The 27,930-nt window shown below is 34.9% G+C and overlaps 1 protein-coding gene across 1 annotated transcript in view; it reads right to left on the bottom strand.

The window, feature by feature from the left end:
* CDH12 (cadherin 12) overlaps positions 1-27,930 on the bottom strand; it is a 285,184-nt gene that overhangs the window by 82,235 nt on the left and 175,019 nt on the right. The window contains exons 3-4 of the mRNA XM_047754076.1: positions 21,457-21,576; positions 8,475-8,642 (exon numbers count right to left, since the gene is read on the bottom strand). Of these exons, the coding sequence (XP_047610032.1) occupies positions 8,475-8,642; positions 21,457-21,576 (288 nt within the window). The remainder of the gene's footprint in view (positions 1-8,474; positions 8,643-21,456; positions 21,577-27,930) is intronic.

Below are 27,930 nucleotides of genomic sequence, written 5' to 3'. Positions count from 1 at the left end.
TCATATATCAGACATATATAAAATTTCAAAGATCTTCTTACCTAATTTTTGGTCTCATTCAAATCTTTGGGAGGTAGAGACCAAAAAATCATACACTAGGTAAAACTGGAAGAGAATGCTAGAAAAGTGTTATCTACCTGAAATTACTTAAATATTGGTTAAAATTTAATTATGAGAATTCAACTGAGTCCTAAAGTTGATGCTAAATTGGCTGTAGTAGTAAATTTGAAAAACATAATTATGAATTTATTTTCATTAATAAATAATGTAAATGTTTACACCATCATACGTTAATTTTTATTACTATTTAAAACTGAAAACTGATTCCAATTAAGGAAAGCCTTAACTTGCATTTGACCTATACTGTTAACTTTGCAGACCAGTTGGTCCACACCACCCTTACAACCTCAAATATTTGAATGAAGCTGAAGTAGTCATTCTCATTTAAATAGCAGTGAATCTCACATAAGACCCATTATTTTAGTCTTGCTTCTTTGGGTATTTCCTTCATAGTGATTACCAACATCTTTTCTTTCTTATTCTTTTATCTAAAATAACAGAGTGGAGACAATGATAAGAATAGAAATTCCATCTTTGCCTCGGAGGCATCATTTAGAAACAGGCTAGGAGTGTTAACAGTTATTTGCACTTGATCTTCAGGTAGGAAGCAGGACCTTGGCCAGAGTCTCCAGATCTAGTTTAGAAGTGAGATCTGTACATAACTCACTCCAGGAGGTGAGATCTGAATATAACTCATTCCCTAACAGTAACAGAAGGAAATGAGGAAAAGAACTGAAGTGATTCTCAAAATACACACATGACACATGCAGGCATATCCTGGGCACTCAAAATCCAGGAAATTTTTTCTCCTATGATGCTATTTAAATAAATATATGAATCTGCAGCATTGTAAATTGCATACATTATATGTAAATATAACATATATAAATATTTAGAAATAGTATGCACAATTATAAACTTAATTCATGACCTAGTATCTTTAGTGGTCACTCTCAGCCATTTCCATGATAGTCAAACACTGGGCGCCTGGCAGAATGTGAGGGTACATTTTCTAAGGCTGGATCTGAGTAGCTGTCAAAATCTAATTACTATTTATTTCTTTATTCAGAATGACTTATGACCTGGTATTACCAGGTAAATTTCAGTTTTGAAACTTACCGTTTTCCAGGTATCAAGATGCTAACTGGTAAACAAGAAAAGCTGACTTTGTGGCCCCATCTAGGTATAATCAAGTTCATGTTGATTCTAATGAAAATCTTTATGAATCACATATTGTAATAATGCCTCTTTGAACATAACAAAGATAGTAAAAGAGCCAATCTTGACCTGGATGCCAAAAAATAATGATAAGATGAAAAGAGATATGTTTTTATTAAATACATTGATGGTTTTCAATAAATAAATGTATAGCTATAAACATTTACTTAATAATTCAATAACTAACCTGGGTATTCTGTTGTCTTTTGATATCATGAATGCATAAATTAACAAAGAATATATAGTTGCATATATATATTTATGCACAGATCTATATCCTTTGACAGTTTGTATAAATAAGAAGGTCAGATATTGCTCACTTTTTGTACAGTAGGAATTTTGGCTGATGCATATAATACTTTAATTTTATTTTGATTGTTTTCATATTGATTTAAAGACAATAACATTTTTCCTTGGGGTTAAGCCTAAATTTACAAGTGTCTTATTTGTTAGACTAACCAACTATGTGATATGAATACAATAATGTATTTTAAAGTAATTATTGTACAAATAATATTTTATTGACATAACTAAATAAACATTCCTTTAACTAGAAACAGTCAATATAAAATGATTGGTAGGCACTTGATGAAAATAGGCTTGCTTACTTTATTTATTTTTGTCTTTTTTGTCTTTTTGAAGGCGGCACCCACGGCATATGGATGTTCCCAGGCTAGGGGTCTAATTGGAGCTGTAGCTGCCAGCCTACGCCATAAGCACAGCAACATGAGATCTGAGCTGCGTCTGCGACCTACACCACAGCTCATGGCAATGCCGGATCCTTAACCCACTGAGCGAGGCCAGGGATGGAACTAGAAACCTCATGGTTCCTAGTTGGATTCTTGTCTGCTGCGCCACAACAGGAAGTCCAGGGTTACTTTAAAATGCTATTTGATTTATGACTAAGAAATTTGCTTAGGAAGATTATTAATGTCCTATTTTCTACATTTAATCTCATTTACCATACAAACAGTTCTATTACACTCATACTGTGATGAAAAAGAAGGAAAAATAAAGGACTTCTTTACATTTTCTATAAATTACCTCTTTTCATCTAATATGATGTGCTTGGAGTTCCTGTTGTGGCACAACGGAAATGAATCTGACTAGGAACAATGAGGTTGAGGGTTTGATCCCTGGCCTTGCTCAGTGGGTTAAGGATATGATAATTGCCTTTTAAGAGGAAAAGTGATGAAAAGTTAAAATTCTAAAGTCCCCAATCAAAAAGATCGTACACCATGACCAAGTGGGGTTCATCCCACGTTCACAAGGATGGTTCAACATACGCAAATCAATCAATGTCATACACCACATTAACAAAAGAAAAGTCGAAAACCATATGATCATTTCAATAGATGCAGAAAAAGCATTTGACAAAGTCCAACATCCATTTATGATCAAAACTCTTGGCAAAGTGGGTATAGAGGGAACATTCCTGAACATAATCAAAGCCATTTATGACAAACCCACAGCAAATATAATACTCAATGGAGAAAAACTGAAAGCCTTTCCACTCAAATCTGGAACAGGACAGGGATGCCCACTCTCACCACTGCTATTCAACATAGTTTTGGAAGGCCTAGCCACAGCAATTAGACAAACCAAAGAAATAAAAGGCATCCATATAGGAAGAGAAGAGAGAAAACTGTCACTTATGTGGACGACATGATACTATACATAGAAAACCCTAAGGACTCAACCCAAAAACTACTTGAACTGATCAACAAATTCAGCAAAGTAGCAAGAAATAAAATTAACATTCAGAAATCAGTCACATTTCTCTATACTAACAATGAAATATTAGAAAAGGAATACAAAAATATGATACCTTTTAAAATTACACCACCAAAAATCAAATACCTGGGAATACACCTGACCAAGGAGGTAAAGGACCTATATGCCAAGAACTATAAAACATTAATCAAGGAAATTAAAGAAAATGTAAAGAAATTGAAAGATATTCCAAGTTCATGGGTTGGAAAGATCAACATTGGCCATACTACCCAAAGCAATCTACAGATTCAATGCAATCTCTATCAAATTACCCATGACATTTTTCACAGAACTACAACAAACAATCCAAACATTTATATGGAACCACAAAAGACCCAGAATTGCCAAAGCAATCCTGAGAAACAAAAACCAAGCAGGAGGCATAACTCTCCCAGACTTCAAGGAATACTACAAAGCCACAGTCATCAAAACAGTGTGGTACTGGTATCAAAACAGACAGACAGACCAATGGAACAGAAGAGAGAACCCAGAAATAAACCCAGACTCCTATTGTCAGTTAATCTTTGACAAAGGAGGCAAGATCATAAAGTGGGAAAAAGAGTCTATTCAGCAAGCATTGCTGGGAAACCTGGACAGCTGCATGCAAAGCAATGAAACTAGAACACACCTTCACACCATGCACCAAAATAAACTCAAAATGGCTGAAAGACTTAAATGTACGCCAGGACACCATCAAACTCCTAGAAGAAAACATAGGCAAAACACTCTCTGACATCAACATCATGAATATTTTCTCAGGTCAGTCTCCCAAGGCAACAGAAATAAGAGCAAAAATAAACCAATGGGACCTAATCAAACTGAAAAGCTTTTGCACAGCAAAGGAAACCCAAAAGAAAACAAAAAGACAACTTTCAGAATGGAAGAAAATAGTTTCAAACAATGCAATGGACAAGGGCTTAATCTCTAGGATATATAAGCAACTTATACAACTCAACAGCAAAAAAAGTCAATCAACCAATGGAAAAATGGGCAAAACACCTGAACAGACTGTTCTCCAAGGAAGATATACAGATGGCCAACAAGCACATGAAAAAATGCTCAATATCCCTGATTATTTGAGAAATGCAAATCAAAACTACCATGAGATACCACCTCACACCATGGTGGATGGCCATCATTAATAGGTCCACAGTTAACAAATGCTGGAGAGGGTGTGGGGAAAAGGGAACCCTCCTGCCCTGTTGGTGGGAATGTAAGATTGTAGAGCCACTATGGAGAACAGTATGGAGATACCTTAGAAATTTATACATAGAACTACCATATGACCCCGTAATCCCACTCTTGGGCATATATCCAGACAAAAGTTTCCTTAAAAAAGACACATGCACCTGCATGTTCATTGCAGCACTATTCACAATAGCCAAGACATGGAAACAACCCAAATTTCAATTGACAGAGGATTGGATTAGGAAGATGTGGTATATACACAATGGAGTACTACTCAGCCATAAAAAAGAAAGACATAATGCCATTTGTAGCATCATGGATGGAACTAGAGACTGTCATACTGAGTGAAATGAGCCAGAAAGACAAAGACAAATGCCATATGATATCACTTATAACTGGAATCTAATATACAGCACAAATGAACATTTCCACAGAAAAGAAAATCATGGACTTGGAGAACAGACTTGTGATTGCCCAATGGGAGAGGGAGAGAGAGGGAGGGAGTGGGAGGGATTGGGAGCTTGGGGTTAACGGATGCAAACCATTGCTCTTGTAATGGATTTACAATGAGATCCAATTGAGAACTGTCTAGATACTTACATCACAACACAACAATGGGAGGAAAAATATGTATACATGTATGTGTAACTTGGTCTTCATGCTGTACAGTGGAAAAAATTTAAAAAAATTAAAAAAAAAGAAAAAGAACAAAACTGAAAAAAATAAAAAAAAAATAAAAAATATAGTCCCTTCATAAGATTAGGTCTTGGTTCTCCCACCTAGAGGCTGCATGATCTTACTTAACTTTCATTAATAATATAATCTTGATATTTTATTTACAAAATTGAGAAAATACTATATAATCATTGTAAAGTTAAATGGAGATATATATGGAAATCACTTTGCATTGTACATTACACATGGTCAATATCATTATTATAAGCATCAAGTCAAATTGGCAGGAAATTCTGATGCCTCAGAAACCATCTATTTTGCACCAGAAAAACAGCAAATTATTTAGATTGCATTATGCAAATGGATGTACCATTTCATTTTATTTTCACTTCTAACAGATTCATAGAAAGAAATCAATAGAAATAGGTGCTTCACAATGTCACACACGCATATGTACACACACAAAGCCAAAACAAATTATGATTAGTAAATTTTAAGAAATTATCATGTGCATTTTTAAGAAAGGAAAAATGTAGCTCTATGAAGTTGGTCTGAAGAAAGATTTTTTTTCAACATAATTGCTTAACTGATATGAATGAATATAGCTAGTTGTGAAGGATGCTCTTTTTCTTATTTTATGCATGAAATGTATGTTTTCTTGACTTTCACATTCAAAAGGTTATTATATCAGTTTGTACTTTTATGTCATATTTTCAGTTTAATTGATCCGCTTGAGGAATATTCCTTCAAAAAGAGCACTGGCTTCTAAAGAGGTAGTTTTTCTGTTTATAAATGTATTCTGTATTTTCCTCTGAAGGATGTAATTCAAAATGACAGTACAGTAAAAAGGGCTTGACACAAAGGCATGAAAAATTTCAAGGGGATTCATTTTTTATTCATGCAAAATGTGAAAACCCTCTTCTTTCTCATGATTCAAAAATATCTCCCACCTATTATACTTTCAGGCTATAGTTCAAATATGCATGTAATAGAAAAAGAAAATAATTGGATCACAGTGATCTATTTTGTGTATTCTATCCTCTCATTTCTGTTTATGGTGACTATTCAACATATATCTTGCAACTTTTTTTGCAAAAATATGACTTTAGAGTGGCAAATTAAAGAAAAGAATACATTTTCATTTTCATGTTAAATCAGAAGGTATTTGAACTTTAGAGTAAAAAAAAAAAAACCTTTGACAGTTTTTTGATCTCAGGCAAATTAATTTCTCTAAGCCTCAGTTTTGTTAGTAAAATGGGGGAAATAAAGATCTCGGAGAGTTTCTGAGAAAATAAAGGAAAATAAGAAAATTATGAAGTTCTTGAAGCAGCATGTAAATGCTCTAAAAGTTCAAATGTCTTTACCCTCACCATTTTTGGTTTTTGTTTTGTTTTGTTTTGTTGTTTTTCAGGGCTAGGGCTTGAATTGGAGCTGCTGCCGGCCTCTGCCACAGCCACAGCAGAGCTAAGTCTGCAGCAGCTCTAATTTGACCCTAGTCCTATAAAGAAAAAAAAGAAAGAAACAAAAGACTGTGGGGGTAAAGGCATTTGAGCTTTTAGAGCCTTTACATTCTGTTCCCAAGGGGTCCAATCAGAGCTACAGCTCTGTGCCACAGCCACAGCAGTGAGTGATCTGAACTGCATCTGCGACCTATACCGCAGCTCATCAAAATGCTGGATCCTTAATCTACTGAGCAGGGCCAGGGATTGAACCCACATCCTAGTGGATCCTAGTCAGGTTAGTTTCCACTGAGCCACAACAGGAACTCCTATCCCTACACTATTACCTAGTGGGTATCACCTAGTTACCTTTCGACCTAGAGATTCAACTTGGAATAAATTCCAAACAAGCCTGTTACTTTATCCAGATTCTCTTTTCACTAGCTAAGATCTGGAAGTGTTCTTCCTGTTTGCCTGAGACCTAAGCATGCCCTCCTGTTTCCCTCACCATACTCCAGTTGCTCTCCCATTGGGACATTTTCATTTTCTTATTGCACTCCATCCTATTTGTCTGGATCCCTGTACAAACTTTTGCAAACTACGTGTCATCCATTCCCACAAGTTGTTTCTTTCCACTAAGTGAGTTGTAAACTCCTTATCTGAAAAATATCAATATCATACTCCTGAATAAGAATATTGGCACTACCTAGGAAAATCTTTGCTATTTGCTATACTCTAGAGTGAACATATTTTTTATGTAGATATAATCCAAAACATGAGTTGAATTTGAGTTCACAGTGTCACCTTTAAGTAAAAGTTGAACCATCTTTCAAACTATACTCAATTAACTCTTACAGATTGACGTAATTAAGTAGTAATTTTTTTAAAAAAAATCATAGTTTTTGAGTGGGGAACATATTCTTGAGCATCAGTGCCATATCCTAGAGCATCAAATCATTATTTTCTCTCCTTTTAAATATTTACTTGTATATTTTTTCTGTTGCCCTTAATAGAAAAGTAAGGGAAAGGAACACTCTAGGACTTTGTGTCATTAATTACAACATATTATTTACCAGCCATTTGCCACATATATCCCATCTGCTAAAGTATAATGGTTTCTGATTGTCACTCTTATCACACTTGTCTAGTAAACTTGCTTTCTGATCACTAAGAAAAGACAATTCCCTAAGAAAATGTACATTGATAATTTTAAGGAAAAAAACAACAAAGTAGTAAACTATGGAAAACTGTACAGCTAAAGGAATAAAATATTCATTTAATTAAGTATTCCTAGTGTTATACACTTAGGGAGATAAATTCTCCTGGAGTTAGAAGGCGAAAATCATTTTTTAAAAACTATTCATGCGAATGAGTATCTCGTGACTTTATCGAGTTCTTTAAGCAAAGACAGAAACTCAATTTCTATATTCTGAGTCCTAAGAATGCTGAACAATAATCCTTGAAGATGTACCATAAATTGGTGTTAAATGCAATATTGCGAGAGAAAACTAGATGTATCACAAGTGAGAAGTATTCATTTTCAATAAGAAACACAGAGCTACAGAGAAGATATAGGTGTGGATCATTCTATTATCATAGATACTGTAGCAATTTTCACCTATTGCAAAACTAAAATAAAATAAAACTAAGTAATGAAATAGCATTGCTGTAATATCCTCTGATATTTCCAAGGAAGTTATATGAAAATAATTCAACACATATAATTGCTATAGTGAAGGCAGAGAATTTGTGCTAATTATAACAAATAGTATGGTGGCATATATGTTATAAGTATGGGTAAAACTATATCATAATTTTCATATTTATGTTACTTTGTCAATAAAAAAACTAGGCACTACCCCAACCTATTGTGAATATTTTACTTTCATAAAAATTGATAACATAAAACTCATGTAATTATTGACTCATTGATATTGTTTTCTATTAAAGTCACACTATGCATGATTCTAACGGAAAACTGAAATCCTGAAGTCATTTAATTTTTACCTTCTGCTTCTGAAAAACCAAAATTGGAAAATTACAATTTCTGTAAAATTCAATAAAATGTACAACATTTTTTAAAAAGCTGCACTGATTTAGACTTAACAGGAAAGAACATACTTTTGGGGAATCGAGGTGGGTTGTCATTGACATCCGTGAGGGTGATGTTGACTATTGTCGTTCCGGCCAACCCTCCCAGTTGTCCGCCCATATCCTTGGCTTGGATGAGGACTTGGTATTGTTCTTTGACTTCCCTGTCCATGTTTGGCAAAGCGGTCCTAATAACACCTTACGAGGGAAAAATAAAATAAAAGATAAATATCACAAATGTTGTACTTTCTCAAATAAAAGAGCCCGCCTGCAACAAGAAAATGATTCTATCGAGATTCATTAGCAAAGTCATGCTACAAAAATTCTGTGTATTTTTAAAAGTAAAACACCCAAAATGTCCAATAGTTAGAATACAAATAAATACATTGTGGGTACAGCCATTGTAATTAAATGCAGTGCCCCATTGTGGAATACAGTTAATGAACAATGTATCAGCTCTAAAAGACAGTCATTATTCATTAAGTCAACCAAGTTATAACCAAATTATAAACAAAATGTATACAGAATAATCTTATCTTTAAAAAAGAATTGTCATTAAATAATATTTATATTTTACATACAGAGTAAAAAAGTTAAGTGATTACACTGAGCATGAGATTTCTAAAGAATGACATATTCTTCATTCTTATCTGTATTTTTTTAGGATACATATATTACTTTTCTAAACATTCATAATATTTCCTTTGTGTATTTTATTTTGCCTTTTGGATTTCTTTTTATTTTAGACACAGAATTTTCTTTATTTAGATCTTATTAAGCTGTCATTGCAGGGATTTTTGTCTCTTGTCAACAATTTACTCCAGCCTCTAATGGAGGGTCTGCCATTTTAAAAAAACTCCAGTAAGAATGTGTTGAACAATTGACTATTTAAATGAATGAAGGAAGGAATCTATAAAAAATTTATTATCATAAATCAAATGATATATATGCATATTTATACATATTACTCATTTTCTGCCCTTGTGTCCAAGTGTGCAACTTATTTATATTTACAGTATATTTATTCATAGTGAAATAACTAAAACTTTCTGGATTTGTTTCATGAATAAATTTTATAACCAATTCAAATCTATACCGAGTGATTTTAGGGAGTAATTGCAGAGCGTTTGTCTTAAACCTGTGCGTCTTTGAAATTTTTATTTCTTAAATAATATAGCAAATGTGAATAACAAAGTTGATGTCAACTGTCAACACAAAATATAGCATATAAATCAAAAACTAAATATACATCTTCACTTTATCTGTACTTTCCACTGTCAACACACAAAATGCTGTTCTGTTGCTAATTCAGACATAAACTGCAGTCTAAGAGTTCTTCTGGCCTTTGGCAAGAAATGGTTGCAAAAAAGGCAAGTTCCATTTTTTGGTACTGCTCTTTTATTCATGCACTGGTACTAACACCTTTTTACTTCAGTCTGTTTGTCCTTTCTTCAGCTTGGATTCCTGATGTTTCATTTCTGATTGTTTAACTAAGATTCTTTATCTCTGCATCTCAGTGGCCTGGTCTTACAAGCTTTCAGCTACCTTGTTCCTGCCTGCCTTATAATATTTATATTTTCTAAATAAATACTTGGGTCTACTTCACATTCATGTTGTATTTTCCTATTGTGAACCAGATTTAACTTTACTCAATTCATTGCTAATAAATATATATGTATACAATTTTTATTTTGCTCACTTCACTTCTAATACTGAAATTTCCAATATGAAAATTTATAGATAGCATTTCTGTGGCTGTGGCATAGGATGCAGATGAAGCTCTGCTTTGACCCGCTAGTCTGGGGATATCCATATCCTGCAGGTACAGCTGCAAAAAGAAAAAAAAAAGAAAAAAATTATAAGCACAGGTTGTATATATATATATACACACAGGCAATCACTTTAAGGTTCTATGTAAAAGAGAGCAAATAGGCATTACCAGACTAATTTAAGAAGAGATTTTGGGGGGAGATGTTGCTGTGGCACAGCAAGTTAAGACTCCAACTGCAGCAGCTTGTTTCCCTTTAGAGGCACAGGTTTCATCCCCTGCCCACTGGAGTGGGTTAAAGGATCTGGTATTGCCGCATTGTGGCATAGAATGCAGCTGTGGCTTGGATTCAGTCCCTAGCCAGGAAATTCCAGGAAATTTCAGGAAAATACCTGGGGTAAAGCCATTAAAAACAAAACAAAACAAACAAAAAAAGACTAGCTTTTTTTTTCTGCTTATTTGTTATAATCATCATTAAGATTAAGAGCCCTAACTGTCCTTTCCTCCTGCTGCATCTTGTATCTAATCAGTGATCTTTCTGCTGCTTCTAGGCCTTTTTTAAGTGTAAATCTGCCCAATTGCAAGACTGTATGTTAAAACTTGAAGAGGAAAGGGGGGTTGTACATGTAGCTTCGAAGAAAATCTCTGATGACCAAGATGTGTTTCCCCTTCCCCATCACAATTTCCATTAAGAACCACTGTCCCAGAGAAATAAAATGTCATTGTGGAATTTTTTAGAGTTGAATCCAAGGAATCAGACAGACTACAAAGTTCTCTGTGAGAAGAGAATCCTTAAATACTGTGGTCTACTAAAAAAGCCTGGGGGAGGGGAATCTCCTTTTCAAAAAATTACTATTTTTATGGCCACAGATGGTTTCTTAACCACCTAACATTTAATACCAAACAAACAAAATGAGTTGTGTGATCTTTAACAAGGGGGAACCTTGCTAAGGACTGGACTAAAGTGCTTCCATGTCAGAATGTATCCAGCAGAAGAAAATGCTACATTCTGATACTTCAGATATTGGATTTAGGTTCAAGTGACCATCTTTATTTTTCAGTATTTGAGTATAAAGATACAGCAATAGCCTTCTTGATAAAAGACTAAGCTTAAAAAGAAAAAAAAAAGCAAAACATTTTATAGAACAGTATAAATATTTCACAGATACTTGGCAGTCATGATACCACAAACTTTAATTAATTTGATATGTCTGAAATAAATCCTATTTATTGGGGAAAAGAGTAGAGAGGCAAGTACACATTGAATCTTGGTATGATTTGAGTGTCTTGTACCTGATGAACTTTGCAACATATACAATCAAGATAACTAGAGTAAAAACAAGAATGAGAAAACTAGATTTTATTTCTGCCAAAACAAAAGGAAATATATCGTTGAAAGAATTATACCCTTAAATTAATATGTCCAAGGATACTAATCTGCCAGGGGATATATTCTCCCTTTGCAATAACCCTTATGTTGTATGTAAACCCTTCAATTTTGGTGGGTCTCAGCTTATTTTGTAAAATTGGGTTAGATATTCTGATGATAACTTTTTGAGATGAAAAAACAATACTATTTATGAAAAATCATAAAATATTGCATGTGTGAACACAGATTTGGTTTTACCTGGTTATTTCTTGAATTGAGTGTTGATGTGCAGTACTGAGACACAGGATAATAGATTCAGTCAAAACTTGTGCTAGAATATGTCCCATTCAGGCACTGTTTCTAGGTTTAAGGGTGTAATAATGAACACTCTTCCATATGCCCATTCAGCTCTATTTTATACATTTTTCTAGATTCTTCTCTGCACTTCAGCTTCTGGTTGCCTTAGGCCAATTTGCAGAAGATTGGATGGTATAAGCAGAATAAGGTTAAATTTTTCTGACCATGGATCCCCCACGTCCTACACTCTGCCCTGCTGTGGTCTCTGCCTGCCTCTCTCCAGGGCCCCCTCGTTCCTTCAACCTCACTGTGGTAACTGCAGCCACTGCTTATTTCTTCTCCAGATTCTGCTTTATCACTTATAATTTCCCTACAATCTGCTCACCCTTTAATAAACAGTATTTTATTAACTAATCTCAAATTGTCCAACTGTGGATCATCTGTTTTCATCCAGGATAATAGCTGGTAGAGTCTTTACCAGGTTCCTTCATGGGATGTACATTTACTGGGTAAGTGTTCCTGTGGAATGGTGAGGAGGCCAGAAAGAATCTCTTAAATAATTGTTATTTCAGATGGTGATTATTATGAGGAAAATGAAATCGAGTGTTTTTGAGGGTAGTATCAGAAATGTCCTCTCTGAAGAAAGACCTTATATCTGTAATCTCTGAGAAGTGGAAGAGGCAGAATTACAAAGAACGCAGGATAACCACTAAGGAAAACAGTATGGCAGTTCCTCAAAAAACTAAAATTAGAACTATCATACGATCCAGCAATCCCACTCCTGGGCATACAGAGAAAACAATAATTTGAAAAGATACATGCACCTTGATGTTCAGTGCAGTGCTATTTATGATAGCCAAGACGTGGAAGAAACCTAAACAGAGGAATGGATAAAGAAGATGTGGTACATATATACAACGGAATATTACTCAGCCACAGACAAGAATGAAATAATGCCATTTGCAGCAACATGGATGGAGCTAGAAACTATCATATTAAGTGAAGTTAGTTGGACTGTAAAAGACAAACATCATATAATATCACCCATAAGTGGAAAATTAAAAAAAAAAAAAAGGATACAGGTAAACTTATTTGTAGAATAGAAACTGACTCACAGACTTTGAAAAACTTATGATTACCAAAGGGGACATGTGTGGGGTGTGGGAGCAATAGACTGGGGCTATGGGGTTGGCAGAGGCACATTGAGGTATATGAAATGATTCACCAATGGGGACCTTCTATATAGCACAGAAAACTCTACCCAGTATTATGCGATAATCTATGTGGGAAAAGAATCTGAGAGAGAGGGAATATGTGTATATTTATGACTGGGTCACTTTGTTGTATAGCAGAAAGGATTACATCCTTATAAATTAATTATACTTTAATAAAACTTTTTAAAAAAAGAAACAGGATGTCTCCAGCCTGACACCATTAAATATGTGATTTCTCTAAACAAACAAACAAAAAACATAAGGAGGAGTAAAGGAGGAGGGAAAGAAAGGAGGAGAGCATCATTTTTCCAAAGTGCACAAGAAAAGTACTCAAAGGCTGAGGTAGCTGCAGCATACCATTGTTGGGAGGGATAGTATAAGCCCACAAAGAGGGAGAGACACAAGACAGTGGTTTTCAAAGGTAAATAAACCTTTTGGCAAGACATCTTGAAAACCAACAAGTAGAACTACATCAAAATAGAAAGCTTCTGCATAGCAAAAAGAATAATCAAAAAAATGAAAAGGCACCCTATTGAATGGGATAAAACATTTGCAAATCATATATCTGACAAGGAGGTAATATCTATAACCAAATCACACACCTCAATAAGTAAAAAAAAAATCTGATTTAAAAATGGGCAGAGGAACTTAATAGAGTTTTTTTTTTTTCCAGAGAAGTCATATAAGTGGCTAATAGTTACATGAAAAGGTGCTTGACATAAATAATCATCAGGGAAATGTACATACATCAAAACTACAACAAGAAATCACTTTACCGTTGTTGGAATGGCTGTTATCAAGAAGCCAAGGGCAAGAGATGACAAGTACTGGCAAAGATGTGGAGAAGAGTGAACCCCTTGGGCACTGCTGGTAGGGATGTAACTGATATAGCCACTACGGAAAATAGCATGGAGGTTCCTTATAAACAGAAAACAACCATATGATCCATCAATTACACTTGTCCACTTATCCATATTAAGTGAGAACAAAGTCTTGAAGATATATCTGCAATTCCATGCTCACTGCAGCATCATTCACAATAGCTAAGACATGAAAACAACCTAAGTGTCCATTAGCATTTGATTGAATAAAGAAGATGTAATTTATTGGAATATAATTCAAAAATACAGTCGTTAAGAATGAAAAAATCTTGCCACTTGCAACAATATGGATGAAACTTGAGAATATTATGGTAAGTGAAATAAGTCATCAGAGAAAGACTAATACTCTATTATATCACTTATTTGTAGATGCTAAACCAGCTGAACTTATAGAAACAGAGTAGAATAGTGGTTATCAGGTCCTGTGGGGTGGGAGAAATAGGGAGATGTTGATCAAGAGGCACAAAATTACAGTCATGAGATGAATAAGGTCTGGGTATCTAATATATCCCATGGTGATTATAGTTAATATTACTGTATTATATACTGGAAAGTTGCTAAAAGAGTAGTGCTTAAAAGTTCTGATCATAGAAAGGAAATGGCAATTATATAGCATGATGGAAGTGTTGGCTAACACTATGGTGGTGATCATTTTGCAATGTATAAGTGTATCGAATCCACACGTTGTATACCTTATGCTTACACATCCTATATGCAAATTATATCTCAATAAAACTGGAGAAATGTTAATTACTGATTTGAGACCATTAGGATAAATGGATAGATAGAGAGAGAAAGATAAAATGAAAAATGAATGGCTGTGTTCTCCATTCACTGAGAATTCAAATTCAAAGGAGACCTAGGCCACTAATCTGTTCTTTAAAGAGTGACCACAGTGGTAAGGTCTGAGCATGAAGCAGGTCACAGAGTCCCTCAATCTGAAATTCTCAGAGATTTTCTGGGTCACTCAGATTAAAGACCTCACATAATCTCTACCCTTCCACTTAACTCTCTGATGTTTCTTTCCTTCCACAACTCCCTTCTTTGTTCACTAGCAATTTGCACACTCTCCTTCTCTCTGCTGGAAATGTTCTTTCTGAGATGGATCCATGAACAGCTGCTCCACTTCCTTTCTATCTGTTGTCAAATGCATCCTCATAGGACTGTAATGGGCATTATATCTGAAAATCTATACTGATTTCCTATTGCTTCTGTAATGGATTTTTTTTTTAACCTAGCACCTTCTTAAACAATATTAACAAAAATATAGTGTCTATGACTACATGGTTAACATGTATAATTTTTTTAAAGTACTGCCAATAATGCATTTTGAGGACAAGAAGAATTATCAGGTTATCTTGGGTAGGAATAAAATTTAAATATTGCTTGCTCCAACTTTGAACCTATTACACACTTTAACTATTCTTCAAGATTTAGAAGTCACTTCTCCCAAGTTCTTTCTTCAGGAAGTTTCTCCCCTTTCATCAAACTATACCTAAAGCCCAGCAGTTGCACTATGCATCATAGAATTGTATCCTACAAAACCCAGATGCTATCTTCTTAGGACGTAATTCTCCCTCCCCACGTAGATGGGGATCTGTTTGAGGATTTGATTAATTTATCTCAGTATCTTGTTAATACAGCACCTATCAGGCCATTGGTTATAAATAAATGTGCATCGGAGGAATTAATAATCAAATCCAGCTCCACTGGATTCACTCATCATTTGCTTTAACACTTCATGTAATGTGAAACCCACAATCTCATGAAGCACTCCTCTTATTTATGTACAAGTGTTAACATCTTTAAAAAAAGTGAAACCAAAATTCTTTCTTACTGAAATATACCAGCCATTGATAGGTCTCTTAGCTCTCAAGCAACACAGAAATACAGCTACTTCCTCTTCTACATGACAGCTCTACAACTTCCTAAAGGCATGTATCACATTCCTCTGGAGTATTTTCCTTTCAAGGCCAAACATTCTTAGTTCTATCTGCTGAGGTATGCATTCTCTGGTTTCTAAAATAAGGCAAGTGGAGTTCACACAGAGTTCTTGTAAAGTGTGACAAGGCAGAAGACAAAGAAATCATTGTCTGCAGTACATTTTTAGTCATGTAATTTTGCTACTCACATTTAAAATATTGCAAAAGCAGTAAAAACATGTGTTGTTTAATCTTAATAATCATCTATTTCCTGTACTTGTTTATCATTCCTTATATTTAGTAGCATCAATTTCTTTCCTTGCTCTTGCTATATCCATCATCAGTCCTTGTCTTAATGCAAAAAAGGTTAAAGGAGTGACTACTTTGTGAAGGCAAGTACTTTTTTATTTCAATTTTGAGGGAAAAAAAGAGGATCTGTCTCTTATCAGCACTGACTGAAGCATCTAAATCCTGTAATACTTTACTCTGAATTAATATCAAAAGTATGTTCAGGCCATAAAACAATGTAAATATTTAAATAGTAGTTTATATATAAAGAAGGAGCTCAAAATATAAAGTCTGGCCCATGTTTTAATTTTATTATGGGGCTTTAAAACACTAACACATTTTTTTGAAGACTGGAAAGAATAAAAGGTCTGTCAGAATGGAGGAGGTTTTATTTAGGACCCAGTTTTGAAGATCATAATCTCCAAACAAAAGGTGGTAATCGAACTCAAAAGGAAACATCCTGAGAAAGTGTCAGTTCTCTCATTAACTTTCATCAGATTTCCCAGACAGAAGCTAGGACAGAATCATAGAGCATGAAATATCAGAATAGCAAATAAAAAGAGAAGAAGAAAGTAGCTCATGCATGCAATCCCATTCTCACGCAATTGTTCTCTTATGAATGCTATAAATGCACATATAAATACATAAAATAAAAACTTATAAATGCACTTTTTTTGAAAATGCACAGAAATTGACATTGACAACAAAGTTCTGGGGAGTTCCTACGGTGGTACAGTGGGTTAAGAATCCAAGTGCAGGACCTCGGGTGGCTGTGGAGGTGTGGGTTCGATCCCTGGTCCAACTCTGTGGTTAAAAGATCTAGCGTTGCTGCAGCTGTGGCATAGGTTAGAGCTGCAGCTAGGATTCAGTCCTTGGCCTGGAACTCCCATAGGCTGTGGATATGGCCATTAAACAAAGAAATTCTGGAGATGGATGGTGGTGATGGTTACACAACAATATGAACATAAGTAGTACCATTGAATAGTCCACTTAAAGTGATCAAAATAATAACATTTTTGTGATGTATATTTTTTCATTTTAGACAATTTAAAGTTATATAATTTTTTTAAATGTTGAAATAAAATAGTATTATAATGCTTTCTCAGGTAAAGCTCAGATTATTTATGAAAATCAACACTACATGATACACAAAACAGCAATATCAAGTTATCTGACCCAAATTTTGAAATCATTTAGAGAAAAATTCAAATACATTAAAGAATTTTAAATGTAAATTAAGTCATGAGATTAATCATTTATAATGATGTTTGTTTTCCTGATTGAAATAATTATATTATAAATGCTGTAGAAATATTTAGCATCTCAATTTCATATTTTAATGCCTATTGTTTAACATTTTCTAGATTATAAAAGTTTCTCTAACATAGTGAACATTAAGTGTAAAATATAACTAATAATATAATATGCAATATGATAAACATTTTAATTTTTATAAACATTAAGTATAATAAAGATAAATGCTAACTTTTTATAAACATGTCTAAATATTAGTGTTTTTAAATGTTTAATAATCATTTGAGGCAGGTACATACATGCACACATTTTAATTCACATAAACAATCTCTTAATTAACCAAATAATTGCCAAATTAGACAATTTTAAAGAGAACTATCATTTTGGGACTTATTTCATAGAATGTATCAATTTATATTATTTATAAATAAACTTGCCATATGTATGCCTTGGATAGAGATGCTAGAAATGTTTGTTAAATAGCAATCTCAATAGTAATTTTTTTAAAAAAATTCTCATTCTAAATTAACAATAAATAGTTATATTTATCTCTTCACATAGGCATCAGAAGTTTTGGTGAGACTCTTCCTTTAGAAATTATTTTAAACAGTATTCAAACTCGGATGTGGAAAATTTTCAATAATATTAGTTTTTCATGCATTTTATTTAATAAAAGCAAAAGAAATCATAAAAGGAAGCTATATGGGTGGAACAAATGGAGGCTATTTCTGAGAAATTGCAGTTATCTTTGATTTTTGATTTACTCTTATGTACCACAAGGTGATAAATTTGACAAAAAGTCTTCTTAATGGTTTCTGTGCATGAAGAACTAGTTATCATTCTATTAATGAAGTGCCTCATCATCCACTCTTTTCCTGTCTAGTGGTCTGAGGCGTTGTTAGCACCAAGACTTCTGTCTCCAATGAAAAAAATCAATGCTTCAAAAAATCTATTCCATAGTTTATGTCAGAATTGTTTCACTTTCAGTTCTAAATAATATGCATTATATAAACATATAAACACAGGTTATAAAAGACATTATGAATATGCATACTTTTCTAAAGTAGTTACAATTCATGTAGTTGATACTGAACAAGTAAATTCAAGGGGAAAGCAAGTGTTTTCTTCATGCAGTTGTTGCCTGTCCAGTATTAATTTAACCAACGCATTTATGTTCTGCACCCAGGCTTCATCTTTATATGATTTTTAACTTCTTTTTATTTTCAGTTAGATATGGTCTCCATCTCCAGTTATTTTGCCAATATTAAAGTTTTGATCTTTCTTCAATCACATTTATCTGACTATATAAGCTCATCTACTCTATAGAGTTATTCACACTGCAATGCTATAAGTGTAGTCTAATACTAAATCTTCTTCATCAATCTTACTAAATTTTCTTTTTTATATTCTTTTTTTTTCCATCCTTTCTGTGAGAAGTGCTTCTCAGAGGCTGAAGTGACCTAAGAGACCTATATTGTCCATACTTCTATGCCGTTAAATGACCAATTAGGGTAAACTTGGAAAAGATAATCATATGAGAAAAAAATAACCCATAATATCCCCATTTGATAAAAGAATGTGTAGTATCTAAGATAATCTCATTGTTTGTCCATACATTTTTCCTCATGTACAAACCTTAGTTCCTCTGGAGATTTATAACTTCATAAATTTCCATTAAAAAACTTCTCCAAATGTTTATCAAAGTTTTCTCTTTTTTCCACAAATACATGATTTTCCCAAAGGTAAACAAAGACAACCACGAAAATTTCTTAATATTTATATTGCCAAACATTTTATTCTCTTGTCCTCATTATCTACTTAAAAATAACTAGCATTGTAGTTATAGTCTCCCCATCACGCACTCACTCTTAACATTTGACACTCTAGCTTTTGGTTTCTTTTCTTTTTTTTTTTTTGTCTTTTTGTTGTTGTTGCTATTTCTTGGGCCGCTCCCGCGGCATAGGGGTGGAATCGGAGCTGTAGCCACCAGCCTACGCCAGAGCCACAGCAACGCAGGATCCCAGCCGCGTCTGCAACCTACACCACAGCTCACGGCAACGCCGGATCGTTAACCCACTGAGCAAGGGCAGGGACCGAACCGCAACCTCATGGTTCCTAGTCGGATACGTTAACCACTGCACCACGACGGGAACTCCTGGCTTTTGGTTTCTGACCCTAATTCCAAACCAAAAGAGCTCCTATGTTCTAACCTTTCTGGATTTTCTTCAGCCCTGATGTCCCCTTCTAACAGATTAATGCTGTCCTTCCTATGATCTACTCTTCTTTAGGTTTACAAAAGAGAATAATTCTTAGCCTTATTCCATTAATTATTTGATGGCCTCTGCCCCCCTTTTGGCTTGACGATGAGGGTGAAAAGTGATGAGAGAATGGCAGGTTCTTTATTTCCACTTAATTGACCTTTTATTTCCAGGCAACATCAATCCATGCTTAATTTTTTTGTTTTTGTTTTTAGGGCAATACCCACGGCATATGGAGGTTCCCAGGCTAGGGGTCGAATCAGAGCTGTAGGTGCCGGCCTACACCACAGCCACAGCAAAGCTGGATCCAAGCCACATCTGAGACCTACACCACAGCTCACAGCAATGCTGGATCCTTAACCCACCGAGTGAGGCCAGGGATCAAACCCATATCCTCATGGATACGAGTCGGGTTCGTTAACTGCTGAGCCATGAGAGGAACTTCAATACATGCTTAATTATTAATTAAACTATATCTAATCAGTATTTCAGATTTCAGCTCACAATTCTAAGGAAGTGTAAATTTTGAAATCTTTAAGACGTTAGCTTGTATAGTGTCAGAAAAGAATACCTTTCAAATCAATGTAGTTCTTTAAAGATCAATTTACAAATATTTAAAAATACCTTATTTAACAATGAATTCCATTATTTTAAACTAAAATGATAAATAGTTTTGAATATAATATGCGGTATGTTATAATGTATTATATAAGAGTTGATAAAACAACTGTCATTTTGACGTGTCTGCTTTAACTCTGCCATGGAACACCTACTTTGATCACTGGCCGGCTTGACCGGATCTCCTCAAAAACTGTCCGCATTCCAAAACAGATTCTCTAGAAACAGGGGCACATCATTTCATTTTAAAGGGAATATAAAATCTCCCTGCATGTTATCCTGCCCTTCCTCTATTTCCCATTGATTCTTATGTATCAGGCTTTGAAAACTGGAACTCAAATGGTTTGACTTAAAAATCAGACTGGCTTCGGAGTTCCTGTCATGGCTCAGCGGTTAATGAACATGACTAGTATCTGTAAGGATGTGGGTTCGATCCCTGGCCTTGCTCAGCGGGTTAAGGATCCGGCATTGCCATGAGCTGTGGTGTAGGTTGCAGATGTCGCTTGGCTCCCACATTGCTGTGGCTGTGGTGTAGGGTTCCTATTCGACCCCTAATCTGGGAACCACCATATGCTGTGGGTGCAGCCTTAAAAAGACAAGAGACAAATAAAAAAAATCAGACTGATTTCAAAAACATTCACCAGAAGAATCAGTGATCTTGGGTGTTTCAAGTTTGTCAGCTCTTTTCATTCCCCTACTAGAAGCACAAATCTAGATTTATCCAAATTCATCATCCATAACCCTTAATAGAGATAGGAATACAAACTCCATAATCCTGAGCTGATAAGGCCCCAAAACTAAATATAGTTGATCCAACCCAGAAAAAGTGAGATTAATAGCTATTTAAGCCTGAAGAAAACAAAAAAAAATATGCTAGACTTTTGAAAATTTAAGATAAATAATACAGATAATCTAAGAAATTTGGGCTTGACACATGTATATGAAAAGGTTTTTATTTATACCAAGTTCAACCTGAAGGAAATAGTTCTGCAGATGCAAGGTAAGATCCTATCTTCCTTTGCTTAATCTGCAGTACCCTGAATCTTTATTGCATTGTTAAAATAGGCAACTTCCCATGCCAAGATTTAATTAAAGTTTAAATATTTGAAGGGGAGGTGATAATGTCTCTAATAAAAAATTTACCTGTCTTGGGATCAATAGAGAAATAAGGTTGTCCCTGAAGAATGCTGTAAACCACTCTGGCACTGTTTCCATAGGTTGGGTCATCTGCATCTGTGGCCTTGACCTGGAGTACATATGCACCTGGAAAATAAGACAATAGGACTCTAGCATCTTTGTTTTACAGAGTTCAGGATTATGTTCCTTGTCTCTGGACTCCATTTTTCTATCAAATTTGTCATTATTTAATTCTGTGAGTATGCAATGTCTCTGAGAATAACTTAACTATCATAACCAAAATGTTGGACAACAATATTAGCTGTTAGTACAAAGGATATCTATTTTAAATATCTATTTTAAAAGCCTTGTCCATTCCCATTAGCTAGATCATTGACCTGAAAGTCATTACAAGAGCTTTATTGATCTGTACACCAAAGAAAACTTGACACAGCTTGCATTAGCTCATCTGCTTACTGTAGATGCTTTAATTGCATGATTAGGATATCAATAGAAGAGCTAAAAGGTTTAAAGGCTTACTGAACTTTAGAAGGTGTGAGTAATTGCAGTTGCAATTGAAAAATTAACACACACTAGTTTAGGAAGCCTTTAGTTAGGAGAGAATATTTGAGAATATGAAGAACCGAAAATAATTGCAATTCTACCTAGAGAAGATCATTTATGCCTTAAGACTGAATTAGACTAAGTGTTCACTGATATAGGAAAACTTTAAAGACAATCCAAATGATCTGTAGCTTTTCTCTATTTAACACTTGGCCATATTTTTTATGTACTAAGAGATGTTGATGGGAGATTTTTTATCAAAATGTTTGTCTTCTATATTAACAGTCATAATTACATCTTTATCTAAGAACTGTTTTAAGGGAGTATCTCTTCTTAATGTCCATTCAATGCTATTATTCTGAGTTGAGAACAAAGATCAAATTATCAAAATTGGTATAAATAAAATAATATGTTGCTGACAAAGGAAGGAAATGTCCACTGAGAATAAAGGGAGTGATAGGTACATCCAAAGTTATACAATGGCCAGAACACGCTTCATCTCTTCAATATAACTACCATTTTGGGGAATGCAGAATTACTCCATTTACTCATTCAGGCCTTTCCCTTAAGGCAGTGCAAACCAGGAGCAAACTCAAAGGTTCGCTCTAAAAGTTAAGAGAATGAACCCTCTGTTCACCTCTAATTTTTTGTTAAATGAAGGGTTAGGATGCTGAAAAAAGTAAGAAATCATAACTTTCAGTAGACATTCAGTGTCAAATGTTTACCTTCAGATGCATTGGTAAATTCTAGTTTATCAACAGATGAAACATATGTTTTATTATAACAGCTTTTCCCAGGAAAGTAAACTACTAGAAAGAAAGTAGGCAAACATTCCTAAGATGTCAGGAAAAATAACTAATATTATTCATCATCATGCAACAACATTTGCAACATCATTAATAATTATCTGACAAATAACTATAGGTGTTAGGGACCTGCATTAAGGATTCATCAAAACTATGTCCCCCTTAATGCTATAGGAATGAACCACTGCAAGAGTGAATTCCCCTTTTCGGGGTAGGGATTTTTTTTCCCCAGAAAAATCACTCACCTGAATCTTTATTATCACGTCATCACACATGTTTCATACAGGTAAAGTCTACAAATATTAAATAATGCCCAATTCTATGGATTTCCCATCATGGCTCAGCAGAAACAAATCTGACTAGGAACCATGAGGTTGTGGGTTTGATCCCTGGCCTCACTTACATAGGTCACTTTGCTGTACATTAGAAATTGACAGAACATTGTAAATCAACTATAATGGAAAAAATAAAAATCGTAAAATAAAAAAATATATATATAGTCAATGACATCCACAAAAACTGGAGTAATCTTCTTGTTTGTAGCAGTCATCCAGGAGTATATTCTCCTATCACCAAATCCAGTATGACAGTGTAAGCACTCTAAATGTTGAATTTCTTTTCTTTTTTCTTTCTTCTTTTTTTCTTTTTTCTTTTTTTTTTCTTCTCATTTTAGGGCCACACCCATGGCATATGGAAGTTCTCAGGCTAGGGGTTGAATCAGAGCTACAGGTGTCAGCCTACACCATAGTCACAGCCACACAAAATTTGAGCCACGTCTGCAACCTACACCACAGCTCATGGCTAAACCAGAGCCTTAACCCACTGAGTGGGGCTAGGGATCAAACCCACATCCTCATGGATATTATTTAGGTTTCTTCCTGCTGAGCCACAACAGGAACTCCAAATGTTGAATTTCAGAGAATTTACATTCTCTCTTCTCCCCGAGTTCTATTCAATGAGCATAATGTGGGTTTTGGTGCTTTCGTTCATAATGAAACCACACATGGCCAACTTCTGCTTGCATGTGCAAAGTGTGATAGTCACACTTGATTTCATTAAGATTAATATTTTCAATGGGAATGAATTTTAGAAATAATCTGACCCAATGTCTGCATTTTCAGAAAGAATCGAAGCCCAATGATGTTAAAATCATTGTTATTGATACTAAAAGCTATTCTCATACAAAATGATAGAGGTGAATATAGAACTGAGTCCAACTACCTCCTGATTTAAGCTAAAGTATGCATTAATCTGTTGATTCATTCATTTCTTCTTTCAATCAAGAACTATTCAGTGGTTCACACCGTGCAACTGGTACTATTCTCAACATATAATTTTAAAAAATGTGCTATGCAATTATTTATTGTTAAATACCACTTCTGGCATGACAGTTTAATATTCTGTTATTTTTTCATTTAGGGTATTACATAAAAAATTATTAGAAATATGTCATAAACCTAAACGGATTATATTGAATTTGACTTCTATTTTTTTTTTAATGTTCCAGATGTAAAAGGACATTCTATTCATTGAATATATCCTTTGCTTTTTATCACTCCTGCAATTGTCTCAGCTGGTTTAGATTCTTACTCTCACAATTGCAAGTTTCAAAAGCATTCTAATAGCTTCCTCTTCCAGCTTCTTTTACACAAGAGCATCAGGATCATTGTCCAATAACACAAGATTGATCATGTTACTGTCATTCATTAAAAAATTAGTTAGGGAGTTCCCGTCGTGGCGCAGTGGTTAACGAATCCGACTAGGAACCATGAGGTTGCGGGTTCACTCCCTGCCCTTGCTCAGTGGGTTAACGATCCGGCGTTGCCGTGAGCTGGGGTGTAGGTTGCAGACGCGGCTGGGATCCTGCGTTGCTGTGGCTCTGGCGTAGGCTGGTGGCTACAGCTCTGATTAGACCCCTAGCCTAGGAACCTCCATATGCCGCGGAAGCGGCCCAAGAAATGGCAAAAAAAAGACAAAAAAAAAATTAGAATGAGAGAAGAAAAGAACTTCTAATGGATTTCTACTCCTACCAAAGGAAATATTGTCTAAATTCATTGACATGCTATGAATAGCATGATATGAATGGGTTTCAATAGCCCTCCCAGATTAATTTCTAATTCTGTGCTGCCAGAGACCAATGCAGTGATTGCACATACTCATTTAGTATTTATTTGAGGCTCTTTTTGCCTCTGTGCTCTTGCTCAGGTGATCCTGCTATCTGGCAGACATTCGTTTCCACCGGCTGGAAAAATACTACTCACTCTGGATGTCCCAGTTTTACCATCACTTTTGTGAATCCTTCTTTTTCTGCTCCCAAGCAGAGGTCAATTTGTCTGCTTGTATGTGCTCCCATCAGCCTTAGTATATTTTGATTTTTTAAAACTCTATCCATCGTGTGCTATTCTCATGGATAGCAAAATCTTTTACATCAGTAGCCTTTCCATATTCATTTTTGTATGTCTCCTGTCTGTCATGAATTATGTCCCAAGTAAATGCTTTTTGGTGGATACTTCTAATACTCATATATAAACACAAAAGACACAAATACAGCACATAATACTCTAAATGGCAACTTGGAAGCTAGTCATAGCCTTTAGAGTCTTTTAAAAAATATTTTTATTATAGTATATTTACAATATTCTGACAATTTCTGTTGTACAGCAAAGTTACCTGGTGTGTATATACCTGGTGTGTATATACACACACACACATATATACACACATTCCTTTTATTATAATATATTTATAATATTCTGACAATTTCTGCTGTACCACAAGTGACCCAGTATGTGTGTATATATATATATATATATATATAAAGATTCCTTTTAGAGTATTTTTAAATACTAATTCGGGAGTTTAATTTGTCTTGGATTTCTAATGTACATTGTTATTCTCATTTAAGAAAGAAGAATCAGAAATGAGTGACATTACATTTAAAAAAGCACATGATGGAGTTCCCGTCATGGTGTGGCGGAAACGAATCCGACTAGGAACCACGAGGTTATGGGTTTGGTTCCTGGCCTCCCTCAGTGGATTAAGGATCTGGCATTGCCATGAGCTGTGGTGTAGGTCACAGACTCTGCTCGGATCCTATGTTGCTGTGGCTGTAGTGTAGGCTGGCAGCTATAGCTCTGATTGGACCCCTAGCCTGGGAACCTCCATATGCCACGGGTGCAGCCCTAAAAAGCAAAATAAAAATAAAATTAAAAAGCACACGAGCAAGATTTATCCATAATATGGAGCACAAACCTGAGGGAAGTAAAAATATTATAAAAAATTATTTGCTGAATACACTATTATTAACCCTTCTCAGGACAGAAGCATAAACAGGAAAATAAATAAAAATTTAATGTGGCGGATTTTCTCTTTGCTTTTGCCTTATGTATACACTGTGTTATTATCAAGAAATAATAGTTAGAGTTAAAAAAGTATAGAATGATAAATATAACACGTTTTATTTTCAAATAGGATTGGAAAATAAATCTATATTTTATTACATAAAAGAAAACATTAAGCAGAGTTCCCAACATGGCTCAGTGTGTTAAGGATCCAGCAGAACTTCCACATGCCACAAATGCGGCCATAAAAAAAAGAAGACATGAAGCAGCAGATAAATGAGACATTTTCCAAATTGAGCCGGACAGGGGAGTGAGTGAGGATGTATGCACACTTGTGACATCTTGGAAAGGGCTCAGATCATGTACAATGCTGAAACATGAGTTCTGCTAATGCAGTTTAATTATAAAGTAAAAGCAAGCTAGACACACAGCAGGTGAGCTCAGTCTGTAAAGGAATTAGGTTTTTTAATCAATTTTACTTTAGATTTCATTGCACTGCTTATGAACACTTGGCTCTTAAGGTCCTTGTATAGACTCTCTTCCTATATTTGCCCCTTAAATTCTTAAATGGCTCCTCTAGACTCTGTATCTTTAACCACAGCTGCATAAAAAGACATTTGCAAGGATTATTAAGGATACCAATTCCTGCGGCCCTTATCAAAAAGTCCAATTTACTTGTTCTTGTATGTGCCAATTACCAGAAATGCTTGAAAATCTCTGCAGGTAAGTCTGATGAATAGCTGTGACTGAGAAGCCAGTCCTACATAATTTTCTTAGGCCCTTTCTTCAGTTAGGAGAGGCTGCATTGCTTGCCATTGTGTTTACCATCTTTGTCTCCAGAACCTTAATGCTTAGGCTTGAATCTTAGGCGGACTACTAGTACACTGTGTGATCTCAAGCAAATTACTTATCCTCTGTTTTAGTTTCCTTATATGCAAAAAAAGTGAAGAAGAGAGTATTCATTTTCTAGAAGTATTAAATGAGTTAATATTTATAAAGAAATTATGAGTTTTCCAGACAGTATGTGCTAGTTAAAATAAAATAAATACATATGTACTCCTGCACCACAGAGAGGCTACCTCCTAAATGTATAACACTAGCATCACTGTCTTCGTGTCCCATACCTTAATATTTGAATATTAATTGAATATTGGATTTTATCACCTGTATGTTAGGAAAAAATGTGATTTTTAGAAATATGTTCTAAATTTATAAATATTAAATATGCAAACAAGTAGACTATGATGATATTGGACCACTTTACTAGAGACATAGGAATGAAAAGTTTGCATACTTTTTAAATCTGCTTGAAATAATCAGAACTTTTAAGGATTAGAAAAGACATGTGGGGAGTTCCCATTGTGGCTCAGCAGTAACCAACCTGAATAATATCCATGAGGACTCAGGTTTGATCCCTGCCCTTGCTCAGTGGGTTAAAGATTTGGCGTTGCTGTGAGCTATGGTGTAGGTCACAGACATGACTTGGATCCTGCATTGCTGTGGCTGTGGTGTAGGCTGGCAGCTGTAGCTCCAATTCGACTCCCAGCCTGAGAATTTCCGTATACTATGGGTGTGGCCCCAAAAAGCAAGCAAGCAAGCAAGCAAGCAAGAGAGACATATGCCATAAAAATCCCCTGGAGGGGAGGTGATGCTCCCTTGAACCGTATTTCTAAAATCAGAGCAGGCAGCCAATTTGGCTTTTCTCTGCCTCCAACTTCAACTCTGCTCAGCCTGGCCTCAGAGTATCCCCTGGCACATGTAATGTTGGGACATCAACTTATGATTTGTTA

Source organism: Phacochoerus africanus, chromosome 1, assembly GCF_016906955.1.
Source record: "Phacochoerus africanus isolate WHEZ1 chromosome 1, ROS_Pafr_v1, whole genome shotgun sequence".
Lineage (NCBI taxonomy): Eukaryota > Metazoa > Chordata > Mammalia > Artiodactyla > Suidae > Phacochoerus > Phacochoerus africanus.
The sequence above is the reverse complement of the archived record's forward strand: the minus strand, read 5'-3'. Positions and strand labels throughout refer to the sequence as shown.